Source organism: Poecilia reticulata, chromosome 19, assembly GCF_904066995.2.
Source record: "Poecilia reticulata chromosome 19, P_reticulata-male-v2, whole genome shotgun sequence".
Lineage (NCBI taxonomy): Eukaryota > Metazoa > Chordata > Actinopteri > Cyprinodontiformes > Poeciliidae > Poecilia > Poecilia reticulata.
In genome coordinates, this window is record NC_088848.1 from 25,724,094 (window position 1) to 25,743,606 (window position 19,513).

Sequence of the window (19,513 nt, forward strand, 5' to 3'; positions counted from 1 at the left end):
GCAATATCCAGAGGCAGCTCTACGGAGCATCGAGCTGAAAGAATGAGAGTGGAGAGCCTTGGAGATCTGCATCGGAGGCCATCTTTCAGACATGCACCGCCGCTGTCCGTCCAGGATCCTCCGGTTGCCCAGATGTTACACGGTGAGCTACTAATGCTGATGTTTGTCTTCCAACTACAGTCATATTTAATCAATAGGGCTCAATTACGATCGCGAGAGGTTTTGAGTTGATCTCGGCAGCAGGTGACAAACTGAACGCCTCCAGGATGTTAAGACCAGCACGTCCTCTGATCCAATACATCTTATTAAGGATAAAATCAACAAAACGTGTTCAAATTAATGGCCCAACAGGTTGATTAAAGACATTAATAGTCATATTTACCGGGAGGTTTTGAGTTGATATCAACTCAAAACCTCCCGCGATCGTAATTGAGCCCTATTGATTAAATATGACTATAGTTGGAAAACAAACATCAGCGTTAGTAGCTTACTGTGTAACGTCTGGGCAACCGGAGGATCCTGGACGGACAGCAGCAGTGCAATTGGGGAAGTTGTAGCCTGATGACGTGCCTCTCCTCATTTGCATTTATTTTTTTCCTAAGTTTTGCGGGGAAATAGAATGTGATAAATAAGAAAATACTAAATGAATAAGGGGAATTGGAAAATGGGAAAAGTAAAGATTTTTCAAACAAATGTTGAATGAAAAATAGATAAAAGAAAATTGGGTAAATAAAAAAGGGATATATGAGAAATTGATTAATGAAACTGGGAAATAGAAAATCGGGTTAATGGAAAAAGGAATTCAAAAAATGTTTAAATTAAAAAATAGATAAATGAAAAAGAGAAATAGAGAAATTGATAATCTGAAAAATAAATGAAAAAATTGGGTTAATAAAAAAGGAAAATTGAAAAGTGGTTAATTGAAAAATAAATTAATGAAAAATGGGTAAATGGATAAAGGGATAAATAAAAAATAGATAAATGAAAAAGAGAAATTGGGAAATTGATAATGTGAAAAATAAAGAAATGAAAAATGGGGTTAATGAAAAAGCTAAATTAAAAAATGGTTAAATGAAAAATAGATTAATGAAAAGTGGGTAAATGAAAAATAGATTAATGAAAAAAGGGAAATTGAGAAATTGATATGAAAAATAAATGTAAAAATGGGTTAATGAAAAAGCTAAATTATTTATTTAACAAATTATTTATTTCACTAATTTTCTTCATTTTTTGATTTATTTTACTCATTTTTTATTTATTTCACCCATTTATTTATTTATTTATTTTTGGCTGAAATGGCTCTCCATATAGAAGTGAGATGCACAGCCTCTATGACCACAGATGACTCCAAAACATTTTTACACTACATTTCCCACAAGCACTCATTCACACATTCACACTTGTTAGTACTATTGAGTTCCACTTTTCTGGTAGCTCTGTAAATTTCGCCGCGCTTCTTCTCCTGTATACTTTGTGCTATTTTCACCATCAAAATGTGGCGATACTAGACGGAAACTCAGATTTGGTGAACTTTTAGTTTTAATAGGTTGCACAACAACGCCACCCTGGGAATTTCACCCAGAGAATATTTCTTTTGGTTTAAGGCACACAGGTTCAGTTATGCATGAATTTAGCACATCTGAGACAATTTCAAATTTATAAAACAACCATTTATTAAGCTCTTTTTAAAACACTTTTTAAAACCAGTTTCTTTTTACGAAGGGACACAAAGGAAAACAAAGAAAATCAAAGTAAGTGCAGTAGCTGAAGTTACCAGCCAGAGGGGGCGCTATAGGGACGGTATCCACCAAACACAGCAAACCAAAAAAAAAAAACCCTTTGACACACCAGACGCAGTGAGACAACCCAAACTCAAGAATCACAGCACGCAGAAGGGGAAGACACCAACACCGCCACCGGACCTCAGCAACTGCAAAACAACAAAAGAAAAACAGTTAACCAAGATAACAATCTTAAACCTAATTAGAAAAAAAGCAATATCAGCCCAACTAAATAAAAGACAAAAAGGGCCGTAAGCAAAATAAGTAAAGGAATAGAAATTAACAATAGCCAATGCAAGTTAAAACATCAGGACCATGCGTGGCCCGCTTGTCACGCCACAACGGGGGGTGAAATGGGTGCGCCGATGCCACACCCCAAACACGCTTCGATGGAGGCGGATAATACCGCCGCAGTCCAACTTTAAAAACGACTGAGATAGAAGTCCGGGAAACGAATGCAGACAGAGCAAAGCAGAGTAGATCGGAGCAGAACAGAGCAGCAATGGTCCGACTGTGGGGGGACCTAGGAAAAATTAATTAGCCACCATTTTAAATAAAACTAACACTATTGCTTAGATAAGCGTTAGTTTCCTACCTGCCGATCCAAACACGCACACACACACACTCGCAGAAGGAGGAAGAGAAGGAGCGCAGCGCAGTGGCGCTTTACCTATAATCACAATTCAATTTATATTTTCTGGCCAAGATCAGCTGAAGTGCAGGGAGAGAGAACACCTACCACCAGGATCTCAGTGTAGCACGCACCAGCCAGTGATTTGTTAATTTCCGCTGCCAGAGTCCACAGGACGCGAACCACACAGTGGAAGAGCAAAGACGACACATCCTGAATGAAAGCCGCAGCTCCTTATATACCACACCCACCTTAACAACCAGAACTTCTCACCTGACAACCACCTGTGTGGAATTAGGTGCATTTCTATACCACTACACAACTTTTATACTATTCAACTTACTCTCCTACTGCCGGCTGTATCTCTTGGTATTCATAACCTTAATACCTTTTATAATATTCCGCTTTTTATGAAATTTTCATCCCATGGGGGAAACATCTCCATCCTGTGGCAGAATTGAGAATTACAATATAAAATGTCCGTTGTGTTTCACAGTGGATGTTTTAGGTCCAGCCTATTAATGGCAATCAATCATCCAGTTTCAGAGCTATCACAGAGGAAACAAGGCAGTGGCCATTTTGAAGTTGGGCAATTTAACAGCTTTAATGCTGTTTAACACCTGGGAATAATTTGAGCTTTTGACATTTCTTTTTTTGTACTATGTGGCATATTTTTTTGTAGTCACCGTGGTAAATGGTGCCTCTAAACAAATGTTGACATCTCAAGAACCATAAAAGGTATGGATTTCATTCACCCACCATTTTTATCAGAAGAAATAGAAGAACGTTTCTGTCATTTTCAAATTTTAGGTTTTACATTAGTTTTTTTTTTTTTTTTTTTTACATTGCATGTAATATATTACTGTAACCCATCATGCTAGTGGTATCCTAGATGCTATCATTAGTATTTTAGCTAGTTTTCGATTTTAAGCTAATTTAGGCTTTTACCTGGGTTTTTCACACTGCATGGATTATTTCTTACCTTTCTGCAAGTCTTCAGCAGTTGGCTTTAAACACTTTTGCCATTTTCACCAAAAGCACTATGACGCACTAATGCTCCTGGTGGAATGGCACTGTACACCAGCAGGTTGGTGGCCCTGTAGAACGTCTGTTGTTTCACCACATCCACAATCCAACATGCAAGACACTGTTTGGAAAGGGCCTGCCCCTTGTGGGGCCCTGCGTAGCAAACAAACAGACTATCAGACAACCGCAGAAGGGCTGTGAGTCTGACACACTCTTCCAGTGCCTGAACAGGGCAGAGAGGCTCATCAGACCCATCTGTGTCAAAGCGAGCAAGCTGAAGGGGCACAGAGTGGCTTGCAGATGAGGCCACCTTAGGAAGAAATGCCACGTCAGGCCAAAGAGTAACACCAGAGCCAGCTGGGTTCCAACGGCAACAGGACTGATGAACAGACAGCGCATGTAGTTCACCCACCCGCTTCGCCGAAGCCATGGCAAGGAGAAAGGCAGTCTTTTTTGAAAAATATTCAAGGTTCACCTCTGCCAAGGGCTCAAATGGGGGAGAGCACAGTGCAGTGAGGACAAGAGAGAGGTCCCACACAGGAACGACAGGGTGTAAGGGAGGGTACAAGCACTGGGCACCCTTCAGAAACAAAGAAACGTCTTTGTTACGGCCTACTGTCTCTCCATTCAGCACCACATGCCAACAAGAGATGTCAGCCACATAAACTTTCAGAGTGGACGGAGACCGACCCTGAGAAAGCAGTGCTTGACAGAAGGTTAAAATAACTGAAATAGAACAGTGTACAGGATGCTCATGTCTAGCATGACACCAACTGCTAAAAACTTTCCTCTTATGAGTGTACACCAGTCGCGTCAAAGGGGCCCTGGCATTAGTCATTGTATGCCCGACATCTCCATCATACTCTGAGAAGGAGATGCCGGGCCTCGTAGAGGAAGTGTTGCAACGCCCGCTGCACAGCCTCCAACTCCAAGGCGTTGATGTGGTGCAGTTTTTCCCGCGGAGACCATGTCCCCTGGGCGATCTGTCGCTGCCACGATGCCCCCCATCCTGTGGTGGATGCGTCCGTAGAGACAACCTCTCGACGAGCCAGCAGTGAGCCCAGTGGAACCCCTTTGGTCATAAACTCTGCCTCTCGACACTGAGCCAGTAACGCGAGGCATTGATTGGACACCAGCAGTTTCCTGCATCGGTGCAGCGTATGAGATGGGTGTAGCCTTAGGCTGTTGAACCATATCTGTAGCGGTCGCAGAGACAACAATCCCAGGGGTAATACTGTAGCAGCAGCAGTCAGCTTGCCCAACAGACGGAGGTAAGCAATAAAGGGGGTGCACGGCCGGGTAGAAAGGAGGGCAGCATTTACAGAATGCCCTCGATACGCTGAGGCGATGGGCGAACAGTCATAGTGAGGGAGTCCATCGTGATCCCAAGAAAGGTGACCTCCTGAGATAGAACCAAGTTGCTCTTCTGCCAGTTCACACGAAGACCCAACAAATCTATGTGATGGGTAATGTGTGTGTGTCCGCTCCCGCCTGAGCTTCTGTGGGTGCACAGATGAGCCAATCATCCAAGTAAGGCAGGATCTTCAACCCCTTGGCCTGAATGCAAAGCGGAGAAACTGCCAATGGTGTGGTGCAATTGGAACATGAAAGTAGGCGTCCTTCAAGTCGACCTAGGTGAACCAGTCGCCTGGGGAGATTGTCTGAAGTACATCCCTGATGCTCAACATGTGGAAACACATTGAGACCTCTCAGGTCCAAAATTGGGCGGCGTCCACCAGTCTTTTTTGGGACTAAAACATATTTTGAGTAAAAGCCCCCTGGATCCCGCAGAGGGTCGACAGGCAATATAGCGTCCTTGGCCAGCAAGACGTCTAATCTCGTGGCTCAGAGCATGAGCCTTTACCTGGTCGTGAATCACTGTCATCCTGACTTGACCAGGAACAGGAGGGCGACGGCGGAACTGTAGAGTTAGTGTAGACATCACCAGTGTTATAGCACTCGAGATCGTTCTTGGTCTCGATACCGGTCTCGAGACCATTATTTGATGGTCTCGTCTTGGACTCGACCGCATTTGGTCTCGGTCTTGTCTCGGTCTCGGGTGCTGAGGACTCGGCATTTTATTTCAAGACCGGTCGAGACCGCAACTGTGAAAATATCACTAAACGTACAGCATACTGTCCAGTTTATTTGTTAACATCTTTGTTTTCAGTGGATGCAAAACGCACCGATAAAAATCCAACCAATAACGTGACTATTATGTGTTTATGTTTCTCCTCCCGTCTCCCCACCTTTCACTCGCACGCGGCGCTCCAAGACATGCGCAGTGGTTTTCTCTCAGCGGCAGATCTGTCTAATTGTCAGTAATAGAATAAAGCTGCATAAATGATAAGAAACCCGATGACCACAGCTAACTCAGCAGCGCTTCGCTTTTACAGACAGTGGGGACTAGGTCTAACTTTTTTCGTCACTTAGAAAAGTATCTCAAAAAAAGGTAAGCTCCGTTGACGTGATGTTAGCAAAGCTAGCTGTATAGAGACACATAAGCATTTGTGATGAAAAAAAGTCACTCACTGCCTGAATTATTGTGCGGAGAGATGTTGACTGACTTGTTGCACATATGAGACAACGCTGTGTCCAAAAGTCTGCAATGTAGTGATGAGACATTCAGGAGCAGTACGATTCTTCTGCACGGGTCTTTACTTATTGGATAGGACTGGAGTGTCACTGAGAGCCTATCAGATTATCATACCCTGTCAGAATAGCATACATCAGAGGTTCCCAAACTATGGGGCACGCACCCTAGAGGGAGCGCCGTGCCATTGCGGGGGGGAGGGGAGGGGGGGCACGGGAAGCCGTCTGGATGAAAAAAAAAAAAAACATGAACCCTGTATGCGCTGGGTTTTTACCATAGAATGGCCAAGTCTCTGTTATTCCTCTGTCAATTTGATACAGTAGGTGTTTCCACACTAACCATATCTGTGTCCTCTGTCACTTTTATCAGCAGTTAAAACTGTTTAATCCGTTGTTAACATGTGGTAATCTGTTTTTCCAAGCCGCCTTTAAACGCAACATGAGCGCTACGACGCTGGGTTTACACCTATGCGGCAGTGAAGGAGACCTGCTGCTGCTGTGAGGAGCTGCACAGGTGTGTTATAATCATGGCAGAAAAACACAAAGAACTTTTTACAGTATTCCCCCCAAACTAATAAACTGTTGAGTAAAGTTGTTGGATGCAGGTAAAGTTAGCTAAAAGATGACTAGCTAGCTAATATCAATACATCACCTTAAGCTTGTTAACAAGTAGCTTATAGGCCAAGTTGTTGTCTATGTTCAGCTACATAGATTCATTTTGCCCCCCATAAAGTTTCCCCCCCCCCACCTCCCTTGTTCGTCTGGAGCCGGGCTGAGTATAGCAGGGAGTCTCCAAGAATCCGAAATAGTTTGGAAACCACTGGGGGGCCTCAGGAGAAAAAGTTTGGGAACCACTGATATAAGGGAAATGACGTGAAAGAAGCACAAAGTTTCCAACCTAATAAAAAAGAAACATTGATCTAAAAACAGTTGTACTTTCAGTTCTACTCTGTTGTGAAAATTAATGCAAATATTCTATGAAAACATAAAAAACTGCTAAAAACCTGCATTTTTATTGTATCTTTGTTTAAAAACATTAATAGGTTCTTGATCAATTTAGCCAGCATTATTAAGGAGCAAGGAGATCAAGTTTTCAAAAGAGATGGAAAAAAAGAAAGGGTTTTGCCTCAGTTGCTATGTTTAATGGTGCAGATGGTTTCTGACATGAGCAACATGGGAAAACACCCAGGGCGTTATGTTTTTAGGGATGGCACGAGACCATCGCAGATCGTAGCACAGAGATGGAAGCTAAGCAAAACAAAGAGTTTGTTAAATTTAATATTGGTTAAATTTGTTAAGTATTTAATATCTATGTGTTTTTATGGAAATATGGATCTTTCAGATCAATTTGAGAAGTAATTTTGATGATATTTTACATTTTATTGTGTCATGTAGTGTTCTAAAAATGCTCTATAATTGTATTTTATTCAAGCTGCCATATATAACTTTAATAATAAAAGTATGTTTTCTCCATAGGTGTTAAAGCTCTGACCATGTCGTGCCAATTTGTTATGAGACAGATAATTAGTGAAAAGATCTATCTCTGCCTCATCCCTGAACTGCTATTGCTGGCTAAAGCAGCAGCTTGCAGGTTTAATTTCACTTAGGAGAGGGCAGGTCAAGGGCAACCTGGGTTAGAGCTGCTGCTGACTGACTCTTCTGTTGTTAAGTGTGGTAAGATGTACAGGGCCAGTTAAATATATGAATATGTTGGTAATTTATTTCATTCGTTCATTGAATGCTAGTGAAATAGAAGCAAACAATAGTCGGTAGCTAAGCTAATTATGCTAATTATGGTGCAACATGTTATAGATCATGTTACACAGTCTACTCAACTCTTGGAGAAAAACTGGGCTATAAATTGACACGCTTGTCTTTTTTCTCTCTCTATCTCCATTTTTTGAAACCCTTATTTTATAGTTTTTCTTAGCAGCATAGTAACTGCCACACCTGTTCTGGTCTTCTACTGACTGCTGCTGAACATCATCACCGTCAAGTGCCAAGCAGGAACAAACCATTTGATGCAGATTCAGGGGGGTGTTCAGGGCAAATATGAATGTGTGCTTTTTGGTCTGGGAGGGGTAATATTTAATTATTGCTAAAAACAATTTTAGAAAACACAATATAATTATTTTTTTTAAATTTCTATGAACAAAAATAAATAAAATTTGTGGAGGGCCCCCTGTCGGTCAGGGGCCCTTGGAATTGTCCTAACTTTCCCCCGTATATGGACCCCAGATCAGCAGTTTCTATTGTTCTTGAGTATGTGCTTAGCAGCATTAACATAAACTTGGCTGAACTCAGCTGCTTTTCATTCTGGTTTGACCCTGTTGAATCCTGAACCTTTTGATAACTTTGTCAAGTCCAAGTCTTCTCTTGTTATAGATCACTGCTGCTGCTGTGGTGAAATAGTCCTTTGTTTTCTCAGACCATCCTACTCAACATTTGAAAACAAGAGCATAAAAAATTACGCTTTACAGTCAAAGTAGATTGAAAGCATTTAGTTAAATGAGGCCTTTACTGCAGGTTTCTACATGAAGCAAGCTAACATACTAACTGCTCTGTAGCAACCAATTCTGCAAACTGGTGAATGTGTGTGGCTCAGTAACTTGCATGATTGTGTGTTTTGCTATTTTTGGACAGTGTTGGAGTCTTTGCTTAAACCAGATATAGACATAAAGGGGTAGGCCCAGTTGTTTCACTAGGAAACATGTGATTTGTTTCCCTGAGGCACGACTGGTGTGAAGGTTCAGCACTTCTGTCTAACATATCCATTTTAGATATTTCCCTGAACAGTTGCATCCTTATTATATGTAAAAAAAAAAAAAGAACTGAATCAGTAGCAGTCAGTTTTGGTACTGTTATGAGCAAGACCATGAACTCTGAAATGAAGCAAACAGAGGGAAGCAGCAGCCATCATGTAATCGGTCATATTCATACCCCAGGCCAAAAGCAGCAGGCGGAAGCATTTTCTGACTCATGAATCAAATCTTGTTTTCATCCTAACATTACTCTTCCAAGATTACACAGCCTCATGCAGTTGTGTAAATTGGTCACAATTTTCCTGTTAAAATAGTCTTCACATATCTATGTCATATCTCTTCATGAATGCCTCAATACAGTGTTTTTCTACACTTTAAAGTCACTCTTGCAACTTTTTTTTGCTGTAACTGCAAACATGTGACATAAAAAGGCAAATAAATAGAAAGTAGCGGTGTGGGAGAACGATAGACCAGGGATAGCACAACCAAGACTTCTAAAGACTTCTAGGTGATGTTGGCGGAGCTGTCAGCCTGTTTTAACATCTCAGTCCACAGTATCTCTACATCCTCACTTTTCCCTTTCTTACTGCCTGTCTTCTTCAATACTCCAAGGTGTCAGCTACATAAAAACTGAGGGGTTGGCTGCACTGCTTTAACCTGTTAGTGGAAGGCTGGTGAGATGGAGACATCATGTCTTTCAAACAGGCATGCATGTAAGTAAGAAGCACAAACAGTTAAAAATTCGGTCTGAGGATAAAAGGTCAAACATCCACATTGACTTCAAACAGATATTTACAAAGAATAAATCAAACACTTTAAAAAAAAATCATTTACAGTTTTCAACCAACATATGCAGAATCAGCGTGCCATAGCATTAGCTTAATTATGAGTACCGTATTTTCCGCACTATAAGGCGCTCCTAAAAACCTTCAATTTCCTCAAAAGCAGACAGTGCACCTTATAATCCGGTGCGCCTTATATATGGACCAATATGGAGCCACAACAGGTCTAGCAACTACAGTAAGCAGCCGCCGACTTCATTTTCGCCCGTAGAAGAAGAAGCGCGCGGTGCATGCTGGGATAGTTGTCAGAACGCTGGTTTGTTAATAAAGTTTGATAATACATTTAAAGCCATGGGGGGAGTGGAGGGGGAAGAGACAGAGACTGCGGCGGTCGGTTGGTCTGTGTTACCCAGAAAGCAGTTGGGCACAATAATTTCGCAACATCAACACCGTGAGTGAAACAATGACTGGGGCTGCCTACTATATGAAGTACTCGGGGACAACTTCTTTACAAATGTAGATGTGTAATAATAGAGTACGGAACAAATTGACAACCCAAACTGAAGTGTCTATTCTATGCGCCTTATATATGAAAAAAGTTTTAAAATAGGCCATTCATTGAAGGTGCGCCTTATAGTGCAGAAAATACAGTACAGAAACACTCAGAGGACAGGAAGCTAAGGTAAGTAAAAAGTTCATTTTCACAAGCATTTGAAGATCTGTGGTTGTTCAGAATCAGTTCAGTGGAGAAGAAGAGACAAATAATCACCCATGATAATAATCTCATAATTCTTCACACATCAACTTCAGTGACATTTCATTCTCAATCCTTATGAGGTTGGGCCACCCTTGCCCAATGTAGTTGCTTCATCTCTTCTGGGAAGGCTTTTTATGAGGCCAATAAGTTAATTTTAATGTCTAAGGATTTCTCCAGAAGTGCACTGGTGATGGGCAAGAGGAGCTGACTCAGTTTCTCCACTAATTCATTCCAGTTTTTGTCATGATCTGAGGTGGTGGAGGTGAGGCAAAACACTGGGACCCAGGCAGGTGTAGTGAAAAAGTGAATTTAATAAAGACCACAGGAACAAAATTAATCAATCCAGAAGGCAGGCAGCACAGCAGAGCAGAAACCAGGGCTCAACACCAGTAGCAATTACTACACGAGGACTAGAGACAAACTGACATAAGACGATAGACACGACGTGGACCCGACAAGAGACAAAGAACACAGGTGGGTTTAAATAGACAGGGAGTAATCAAGGAACTAGACACAGCTGGGAGCAATCAAGGGGGAAGAGACAGGACAGCACAGGGACTCACAGAGACACAGATCTAAAACTCAAATCCCAACAGTTTTGTTCTTTTGAGGTACAATCAGACCTCTGTGCAGGCTAGTCAAGTTTTTGTAAACCAATCTCTCATACATGTCTCTATGGATCTTTCTTTGTGCACTGCAAAGACATACTGGAACTGGTAAAATGCCATACTTTGTGAAAATGCGGCATTTTACTACTGGACTTATTGCACTGTGGATAAGTTTTGTACATCTCTAGTTTGAATGTTTTCTTTAAATGACTGAACACAAAAGAGACTAATCTTGTTCAAATTAGGGAGGCTAGGTCACCCTGGAGCCAAATCTGTCCTCCCAGATAATAAAGACAGCAGGCCTGGGTGGCATTTGGCCTAAAGTGATGAATGCTGTGGATATTGTGAAGCTGTTTTAGTTGACATGATTTCTCTATGTTACATGGAAGACTGGGACAACAGTTCATTTGGAAGGTTGGGATGATGGCCTTCATTTTTAAGTTGGGGGACTGGAGAGTGTGTTTGAATTATTCAAGTAGTCGGTGAACTTCTGGATCTCAACTTTGCTTTTCACAGATGATTGGTTCTGTTGGCTTCTTCAGGCTAACACATTCATTGTGCACTACAGCAATTCACTGAGTGTAAGGGGGCAGGATGAGTGTGAACTCCCATGGATTAATATGGTAGGTCCAAGTGGCCACAGTGAGCTTATAGATTGGCCAAACTCAACCTTGGAGACAAGGCAAGGAGCCTATGCTTCTCCACATGGAAAGGAAACAGTTCAGCCGGTTTGGACAGGATACCCTCCTGGTAATCTCCCTTTGAAGGGTTTTAGGTTGTCCTACTTGGAGGAGACCCCAAGGAATACCCAGAACTCACTGCAGGGACAATATATACGTTCAGGCCTACAAATAATTCTAATGTAGGAATAGAATGAAGAATGTTGCCAGGGAAAGGAATGTGTAGGCTTCCCTCCTGGAACTAATGACTTTGTGACCCAATGTAGGTTAAGCTCTATGGCAGGGCTATTCAATTTAAATTCTCAGGGCTAGTGTCCTGCAACTTTTAGATTTGTCTCTGCTTCAATGCACCTGAGTCAAATAATCATGTTGTTGGCAGGACTTTGGATAACTTGATGACACACTGAATGCAATTCTCCCATTTGATTTAGGTTTGTTGAACTAGAAGGTCATGCTACTTTACAGAAAAAGTTAGGTTGTCTTTGCCAACAAGTTTAAGCTAAATTAATTAGATTTAGTTATGATTCTGGGAATATTGAAGACCCAATCTTTATTATTCTTTATACCTTAAGACTTTATTGGGACTCCTTCATGGGCATTTGGATACAGCGATACACATTTGAAGTGATTCCATTTTATTTTTAGACCTTACTATGTCAGATGGAGTGAAAAATAGGACACAGATCTACAGCATGCATTTTGATAACTGACAGAACAATTTGAAATTCTGAAAATAACCTTTTAAATCTGGAACAATGTATTTGTTGCATTATTTTTTCTTATTAAGCCTTTCCTCTCTAGGAACAAATTATCAGCTTACTATTTATATAATTATCATCCATTTTGCATGTATGCATATCCCAAATACCCATACCTTCAGCAAACAGGTTGTGAGTCTAAAAGAAGGTGACAGGAGGGCCCAATGCAGAGAGAGATTACTGCCACTGATGGCTTAGACAGTGACTGCACAGGATGAGAGGAATGTGCAAGAGAGCGTGTGTGTGAGGATGTCATCAAATACACCCTAGGGGAGGGAGAGAGAGAGATGAGAGAGAGATGAGAGAGAGATGCACGCACAGAGGAGAACTAAACATAGATGCTATAAAGATAGTGAGCCATTGCCAGAGCTGTAGTGGCAGCATGGAGACGGATCCTCTAAATCTCTGGAACACCATTTTTTTAGTTACACTATCTGGATTGACAACAAAACTAATTTTGAACGTAGCTGGTTCATGACAGGAATTCAACTTGTTTGGAACTGAAATTGAACAATCAAGTTTCCAGGAACGAACTGGTCCTTTCTAACTGTGGGACTATTTGACAGCAAGATTTTTTAAAAAGGAAGACTTGAATCAGAAAAGACTGAGCTAATGCTGCCACAAAGTCACCTGGCTGGGAACCTGTGAAAAGAGACAACCTGGTTATTATCACAATGAATCTGAATAACAGAAGTGAAAAGGTTTCATTTTGCTTTCAAACACAGAGATCTGCAAGGACAAAGACAACCTAAGAAGGACAGAGGACAGTCTCATGAAGACCAAGCTGGACAAAAGGAACTTGTTCTTCCTTTATTTGGATTGGGTACACCTTAGTACTAAAACTATCTAAAATTTTGCAACACTGGATACAAAGACTAAATAGAAGAGAGAGCAGACTATTATGTGTTCAATTTACCTAGAGTATAAGACCACTGGGATTCTGGGAAGGACTTGCAAAGGTGACGAGTTGTGTCAGCTATAGAATCTGAAACTTTGTATTTTCTGATATCGCTTATAGATTGTTGACCGCACAGATCTTATATTCAGATGAATGCGCAGGTGCTATGCTGAGGGGATCGGGTGTTGCTCCAGCCCCACCAGGCCACAAGTGGAAATTTCACTGTTCTGTTGGGGTGGACTGTAGTAACGCTGAACCCTGCTGCATTTGGCTAGCAGTTCTGAGGGGGGTGTCCAATCACACATCACTTCGTCCAACAGCAGTAACACCAACAAGAAGAACTGGTTCCAGGATCAAAAATCACCATCATTTGTCTTCGGTAAAAGAATTTGCTAACATTCAATACTGATAAATTCTGGCAAATAGAGATACTATTTAGGTCTTGGCATGGTCGGGCCAAAGTCGAATTGTTGACATGCATTCACGTGGTCTTGTGGTTTTTGGATGGTAATTTTTACACAGACCTGACTTACCGAGCCCAGGTCCTTTGGAATCCCTCCTGCTGCAGTGTACAGCATGGTGTTTTGTGATGTGTGGTTCACAAGAGTACAGTAAACACTGCAATCATGGCAGAGAGGATACACATGATAGACATGTTCACATGTTGAGAGTAGGAGGAAATAATGATTGATGAGCTCCAAAATCTCATCTTACTCCATGTTACTAGAAAAAAAAATTCAAAGTGTTGAGTCCTTCTCCAGATGCATCGGATCACAAGCAGCATGGGATGTTTAATGTATCAGTACATGCTTCCTCACAGGTTTGGACAATTGTGTCTCAAAACTACCCAAGTTTCTCTGTGGTAGAAAAAACGGCTTCTGGAAGTTGTGCAGTTGGGGCTTTTTCCGCATAAATGAACACACCCACGCAATTCAGACCAGTCACACAATGGAGAGGGGGAGAAACGTTCACCAGGGGAGTTGTGATAAGAAGGGGTGGAGAACATAAGGCTGAAAACAAAATGACATGATTTTTGTCACACAGCTGCGACAATGAAAGCTGATTTTGGCACTTCGGCTCGACCATGCACAGCTCTTATGTCATCAAATAACTTCTCTTTTTGTTATTAGTGGTAGTGTTGCTGCTTCTGTTGTTGCTGGTGTTATTCATGGTTATGGTGTCACTAATGTCTGTGTGTTGTTGCTGGCTGTGATTTTGCTATAGATGTTGCAGCTGCTGTTGTTGCTGGTGGTATTCCACTTGCTATTGAAGATGTTGTTTTAGTCGGTGGTGACATTTTTTATGTAGCAGTTGTCATTAGGACCAGGGGCGCGGTAAAGGGGTGAAAAGTGATGGCTTTTCTAGGGGCCCTGACCAGCAGGGGGCCCTCCACAATTTAATTATTTGTATTTTGTTCATAGACATAAAATTAAAAAAAAATCCGGGTCTTGTCAAATACAAAATTAATCATATTGTATTTTCAAAGATTGTATTTAGCAGTAAAAAATTTATGTTACCCTAAAAAAGACACATCCGTTTTTGCCCTGAACTCCCTATCTGCATTAAATGGTTCGTTCCTGCTTGGAGCGCTTCACGGTGACGTATGCAGCTACAGTCAGTAGAAGCTGCAGCTGAATACAGCGGCGACTGTGGCTGTTACTATGCTGTTAATAAAAGTTATAAAATCAGGTTTTCAAAAACAAAATAGAGAGAGGGAGAGAAAAAGGCAAGAGTGTTAATTTATAACCCAGTTTTTTCTCCGAGAGGTGAGTAGACTGTGTGAGATTATCAACCATTTAGCATAGTTAGCTTAGCTACAAACTATTGTTTGCCTCCATTCCACTAGCATTTAATGAATTAAGGAAAAAAATTACCAACATATTCATATATTTAACTTGTTCCCTGTGCCTTTTACCACTTAACAAATTAGTGAGTGAGCAGAAACTCTAACCCACGTCCCTCCTGACCCGTCCTCTCCTGAGTGAAATTAAAGTTGCAGCATGTCACTTTTATATAAATATTTTTTCCACATATTTGTTAAAACTGTCATTATGTTGTGACAGTATGGTATGAGAGGTAATCTGTGAAAAATCTATTTCCTCTGCTTTCTCCCAGTGCTAGAAACAACCAGTCAGTGGCAGGAGAGTTTTAGTGCTGTCAATCACAATCTCACTCATCCTTCCTCCCCCTCGATTTGTGCTGTGCTGCAGCTAGCATAGCACAGAGCTGTGCTGCAGCTAGCATAGCACAGAGCTGTGCTGCAGCTAGCATAGCACAGAGCTGTGCTGCAGCTAGCATAGCACAGAGCTGTGCAGATTCAAACTGTGAATGCTCAGTTTAGTTAGCATAGCTACCAATGACGGCAGATAAACGGTTTCTTGTAATGATAAGTTGTTTCTCCACTATTAGCACATTTAGCAGTGAGTGAATGAGGCTAATTGACAGCACTAAGAGCTTCCTGCTAGTTCTGATTGGTTGTTTTGGTCAGAACGGTGCATTACTTTAACCAGTAATAGTAATTCAGGAAGGAGATGGAGGAGATTGATTGTTTCCACAGATTATCTGTCTCATAACTGCTACATGGTGACAGCTTTAACAAATATGGAGAAAACATTTTTTTATTACAGTTATGTACTGCAGCTTGAATAAAATGCAACTACATAGCATTTTTAGAAGGCTTGGTTGCTTTATGTGTAGTTGCACTTTGCCTTTGCCTGTTTTTCATGGAGAGAGATTTCAGTATCTAAAACTAATAGAAAAAATGTAAGCAACCTACTTGCATACTGGATGTGGACTGTTGGATGTTAAATTCATGAGCAGTAAATATTGTGCTAATCAGTATTGAACCAAAGAAAGCAAGGCAGATGCAAGCCTTTAAAATTATGGGTCAAATAGACTTAAAAAATTGTAACAGCAGCTACGCAGGGGGTCCAAACAAATTTTTTGTCAGGTGTCCCAAGATTTCTGGCAGCGCCCCTGCCATAACCAAACCCCCATTGGTTGTGGCAGGTATCCAGTCCCACTGAGCCATGTTCTGGTTCTGCTGGAGGTTTTTTTCTGTTAACAGAGAGTTTTGTCCAGTGGTGGTTTCTGATATGGGTGGCATGGGCAACCACCCAGGGCGGCATCTTATGATGGGCGGCAGAGACCCCCTCCCCACCTCAACCCCTATCACTGAATGGGATATGAATGTTATCACTGCACCTAATGCACAATCCCACTACAGCACATTCTCCCTTTGCCCCCTCCATCCTCCCGCCTAACAACTTCCCCCACTAGTGTGGTGTGCATGGGGGAGTGGTTCGCCTAGAGCACCAAACAGGCTAGGGCCGCCTCTGGTTTTTCCTTTCCACTGTCGCTATATGCATTCTCAATATGAAAGATTGCTCCAAAGTCAACAACGCAATGCAAGAAACTGTCCACTGTTGTTGCAATATGCTCTTTAAGGAGTGAATGTTGCAGATCAGTAACTCCATGCAAGTAACTGGGTTTCCTTCAAAAACTTTCTTTCACCAATTTTGAACTTAAGTACACTGTTTGATGACAAGGATCAAATGGAATGGATATATTTGACTGTGATTCTGTCTGTATGATTTAATTGACTTTTTTTGTTTTGTAAATTTCCTTGAGACATGTATTGTGAATTGATACTATATAAATAAAACTGAATTGTATAGTTCCTGGTGTGGATATGCTGTTGCAGCTGTTCTTATTGCTGCTGTTGTTGGTAGTGGTGGTATCTTTTTTGTTGTGACTGTTGGACTGTCAAAATTTTGAGGTGTTTTTATCTGCAGCCTGATCTTATAACAGGGTTGATTTTTTTAAATGTGGTTATAACCTCCTCTGTCTGCTCTGATTTATCCATCCATCCATTTTCTTGCACCCTTGTCCCTCAGTGGGGTCAGGAGGGTTGCTGGTGCCCATCTCCAGCTAACGTTCTGGGCGAGAGGCGGGGTCACCCTGGACAGGTCACCAGTCTGTCGCAAGGCAACACAGAGACACACAGGACACACAACCATGCACACACACACTCACACCTAGGGGCAATTTGGAGAGATCAATCAACCTGACAGTCATGTTTTTGGACTGTGGGAGGAAACTGGAGCACCCGGAGAAAACCCACCATGCACAGGGAAAACATGCAAACTCCATGCAGAAAGACCTGGAATTGAACCCAGAACCTTCTTGCTGCAAGGCAACAGCTCTACCAACTGCGCCACTTTGCAGCCCTGCTCTGATTTATGTTGTACTTATTTACATATATTTATATTTTATGCATGTTTCAATGCTCTGGTATGGTTTAAGTAAGCAAAGTTGAACAGTCAGTGCACCAAACATAGTTGAACACCTCATCAGTGTGTACTTTGTGATAGTGGAGCAATGTATCAACTAAACTCAACATGTTTTAGCTGATGTCCCTGATGCGTAGACAGAATAATATTGTTAATGCCCTGGCTTACTGTTTTATTTAACGTGAGGAAAGATGTTTTGGAGTTTGCCCATTTATTGCTCCAAAGAAAAGAGAGTGTCCATCAGTTCTTTGCATAATTCTAAAAAAAAAAAAAAAAAGTCAACATTACTGATTCAAAAAGCTACACCGATAAGCGGTCAATAAACTTTCAGCTTTTTCTACATGCAATTAGGTTCCCAGTGACACCCAGTGGCCTCACCATGATACAAATAACATTTTATGGTTTTTATATGTGATGTAATTTCATTTCTTTTTGAAATGAAGCATTTTAGAATTGGAATGTAATTGAGTTAGCACTAACGTGGTGAAACTGTCTGCTAGCAGGCCAAGGGTGCAATGCAAATAAATTCTATTAAATTCAGTCACTCTAGGAACATTTATGTAGGAATTATTGCAATATTATTGATAGATAAATTTAATGCAAATATACAATTTAAAATGACCCCTCTCACACCCTGTTGGGCCCTCCCATGTGCATGATTCTCACAAAAACATGAAAAAAAAATTAGGGAGAGATACAGACTGATTTCTCCAGCAGTGCTCCCTGATGATGCACAAAAAATCTACTGCAGATCGACTGGTGCATTAAGGTGATTTAGCTGTTGGGTTAGCCTAGGGGGCGCAATGGAGTCAATTTACAATATAATGCTGTTAGGCTCCTTAGAGGTTAACATGTATGATTTAGACAACCGTATGCGAACAGGATAAGAATTTTCCATTCAGCCACGCTCACGTGTTCCTGCCAGCAGCCAGTGGTTACAGAACGATTTACCATCATGTTGTTCTATTTCATTAAACACAGGTTAAAATCTACATGAACACAGAGGAAAAAGGAGAAAAATAGTGAGAAAACGGGTGACTTCCTGTTGAAAGGGGGCAGGGCTAAGGTGATGTCACAAATTGACCATGTGAATGTGATAAGCTCTGGTCTGTGATGACTGTCACTTTGACCGGTGGAGGCTCTGCTTTGGTAAGGAGGAAGTGAGGCGACAATATGTCTTTGAGGTGTTTTTATTTCGGAGCTCCAAGTTACACCACCATCCTCATCAACAACCACACTTAGTGAAACACAGCAGCTTACACTTATACCTGAGGCAAGTTCCACTTACACCAGGTGAAGGGGTGATCAAAAAAGGACAAACAAACACTATTTACACAAACCTAACAACAATAAATGATCCAACAAATATTTACATGCATGCAAATTATTAAAACTAAACTATTCTAAGGTCAATCAAAAAGTAAAGGTAACAAAATAAATCCTCAGAGTGTTACCCCTCTTAATGGAAGCTGGTATGTTCCAGGAGCATTTGTCTCCCTCTCTGCTCCACCTTGCTGAGACACACCCAGAAAGGCAAGAACTCAATTAACTCAAATTGACTAATCTAAATCAAAACAAACTGACATCCCCCCCCCCCACATTCTCTGAACAGGAAAGATGGCCAGTCTCCCTGCCCAAAAAGAATGTTCACCAAATGTCAAAGTAACTGAAATAAAGAACTGATACAAAACACATTTGAACTGAAAATAAATAACATAATATCAATAATCAACATGGGATGGAACCCCTGGTCTCCATCACAATGACAAAGAAAGTTTGATGGGGCTGGAAGCTTATGAGGGGAAGTTATTCCATCTTAATGTTTCATGACGAATGGTCAGATTTTAGGCTTGGCCACGCCCACATGCTTTTGATGTATGAAAAATCCTCTGATAACTTTTGACCTTCAATGCCTCAAGACTGCCTACTCATTTTGAAGCATGGAT

General features: G+C 41.3%; 1 protein-coding gene and 1 long non-coding RNA gene across 13 annotated transcripts in view; one reads left to right on the top strand and one right to left on the bottom strand.

Annotated features, from left to right (window-relative positions):
* The window catches only part of LOC103482112 (rho GTPase-activating protein 23-like), a 128,722-nt gene that overhangs the window by 29,250 nt on the left and 79,959 nt on the right, over positions 1-19,513 (top strand). For 3 of the 12 annotated variants that reach the window (XM_081600335.1, XM_081600336.1, XM_081600339.1), the window contains exon 1: positions 12,756-13,654. The exons of 4 other annotated variants lie outside the window; for them this stretch is intronic. In XM_081600335.1, the coding sequence (XP_081456461.1) occupies positions 13,442-13,654 (213 nt within the window). In that variant the 5' untranslated portion in view covers positions 12,756-13,441. Of the gene's footprint in view, positions 1-12,750; positions 13,655-19,513 lie in introns of those variants that run through there. 5 more of the 12 variants (XM_081600338.1, XM_081600337.1, XM_081600344.1 and 2 more) reach the window with 3 other exon arrangements.
* Positions 542-3,042, bottom strand: LOC108167285 (uncharacterized). Its single transcript, XR_014085163.1, has 2 exons — positions 2,521-3,042; positions 542-2,451 (listed from the first exon to the last, which is right to left on the bottom strand). It is a non-coding gene; the product is annotated as an uncharacterized LOC108167285 (long non-coding RNA).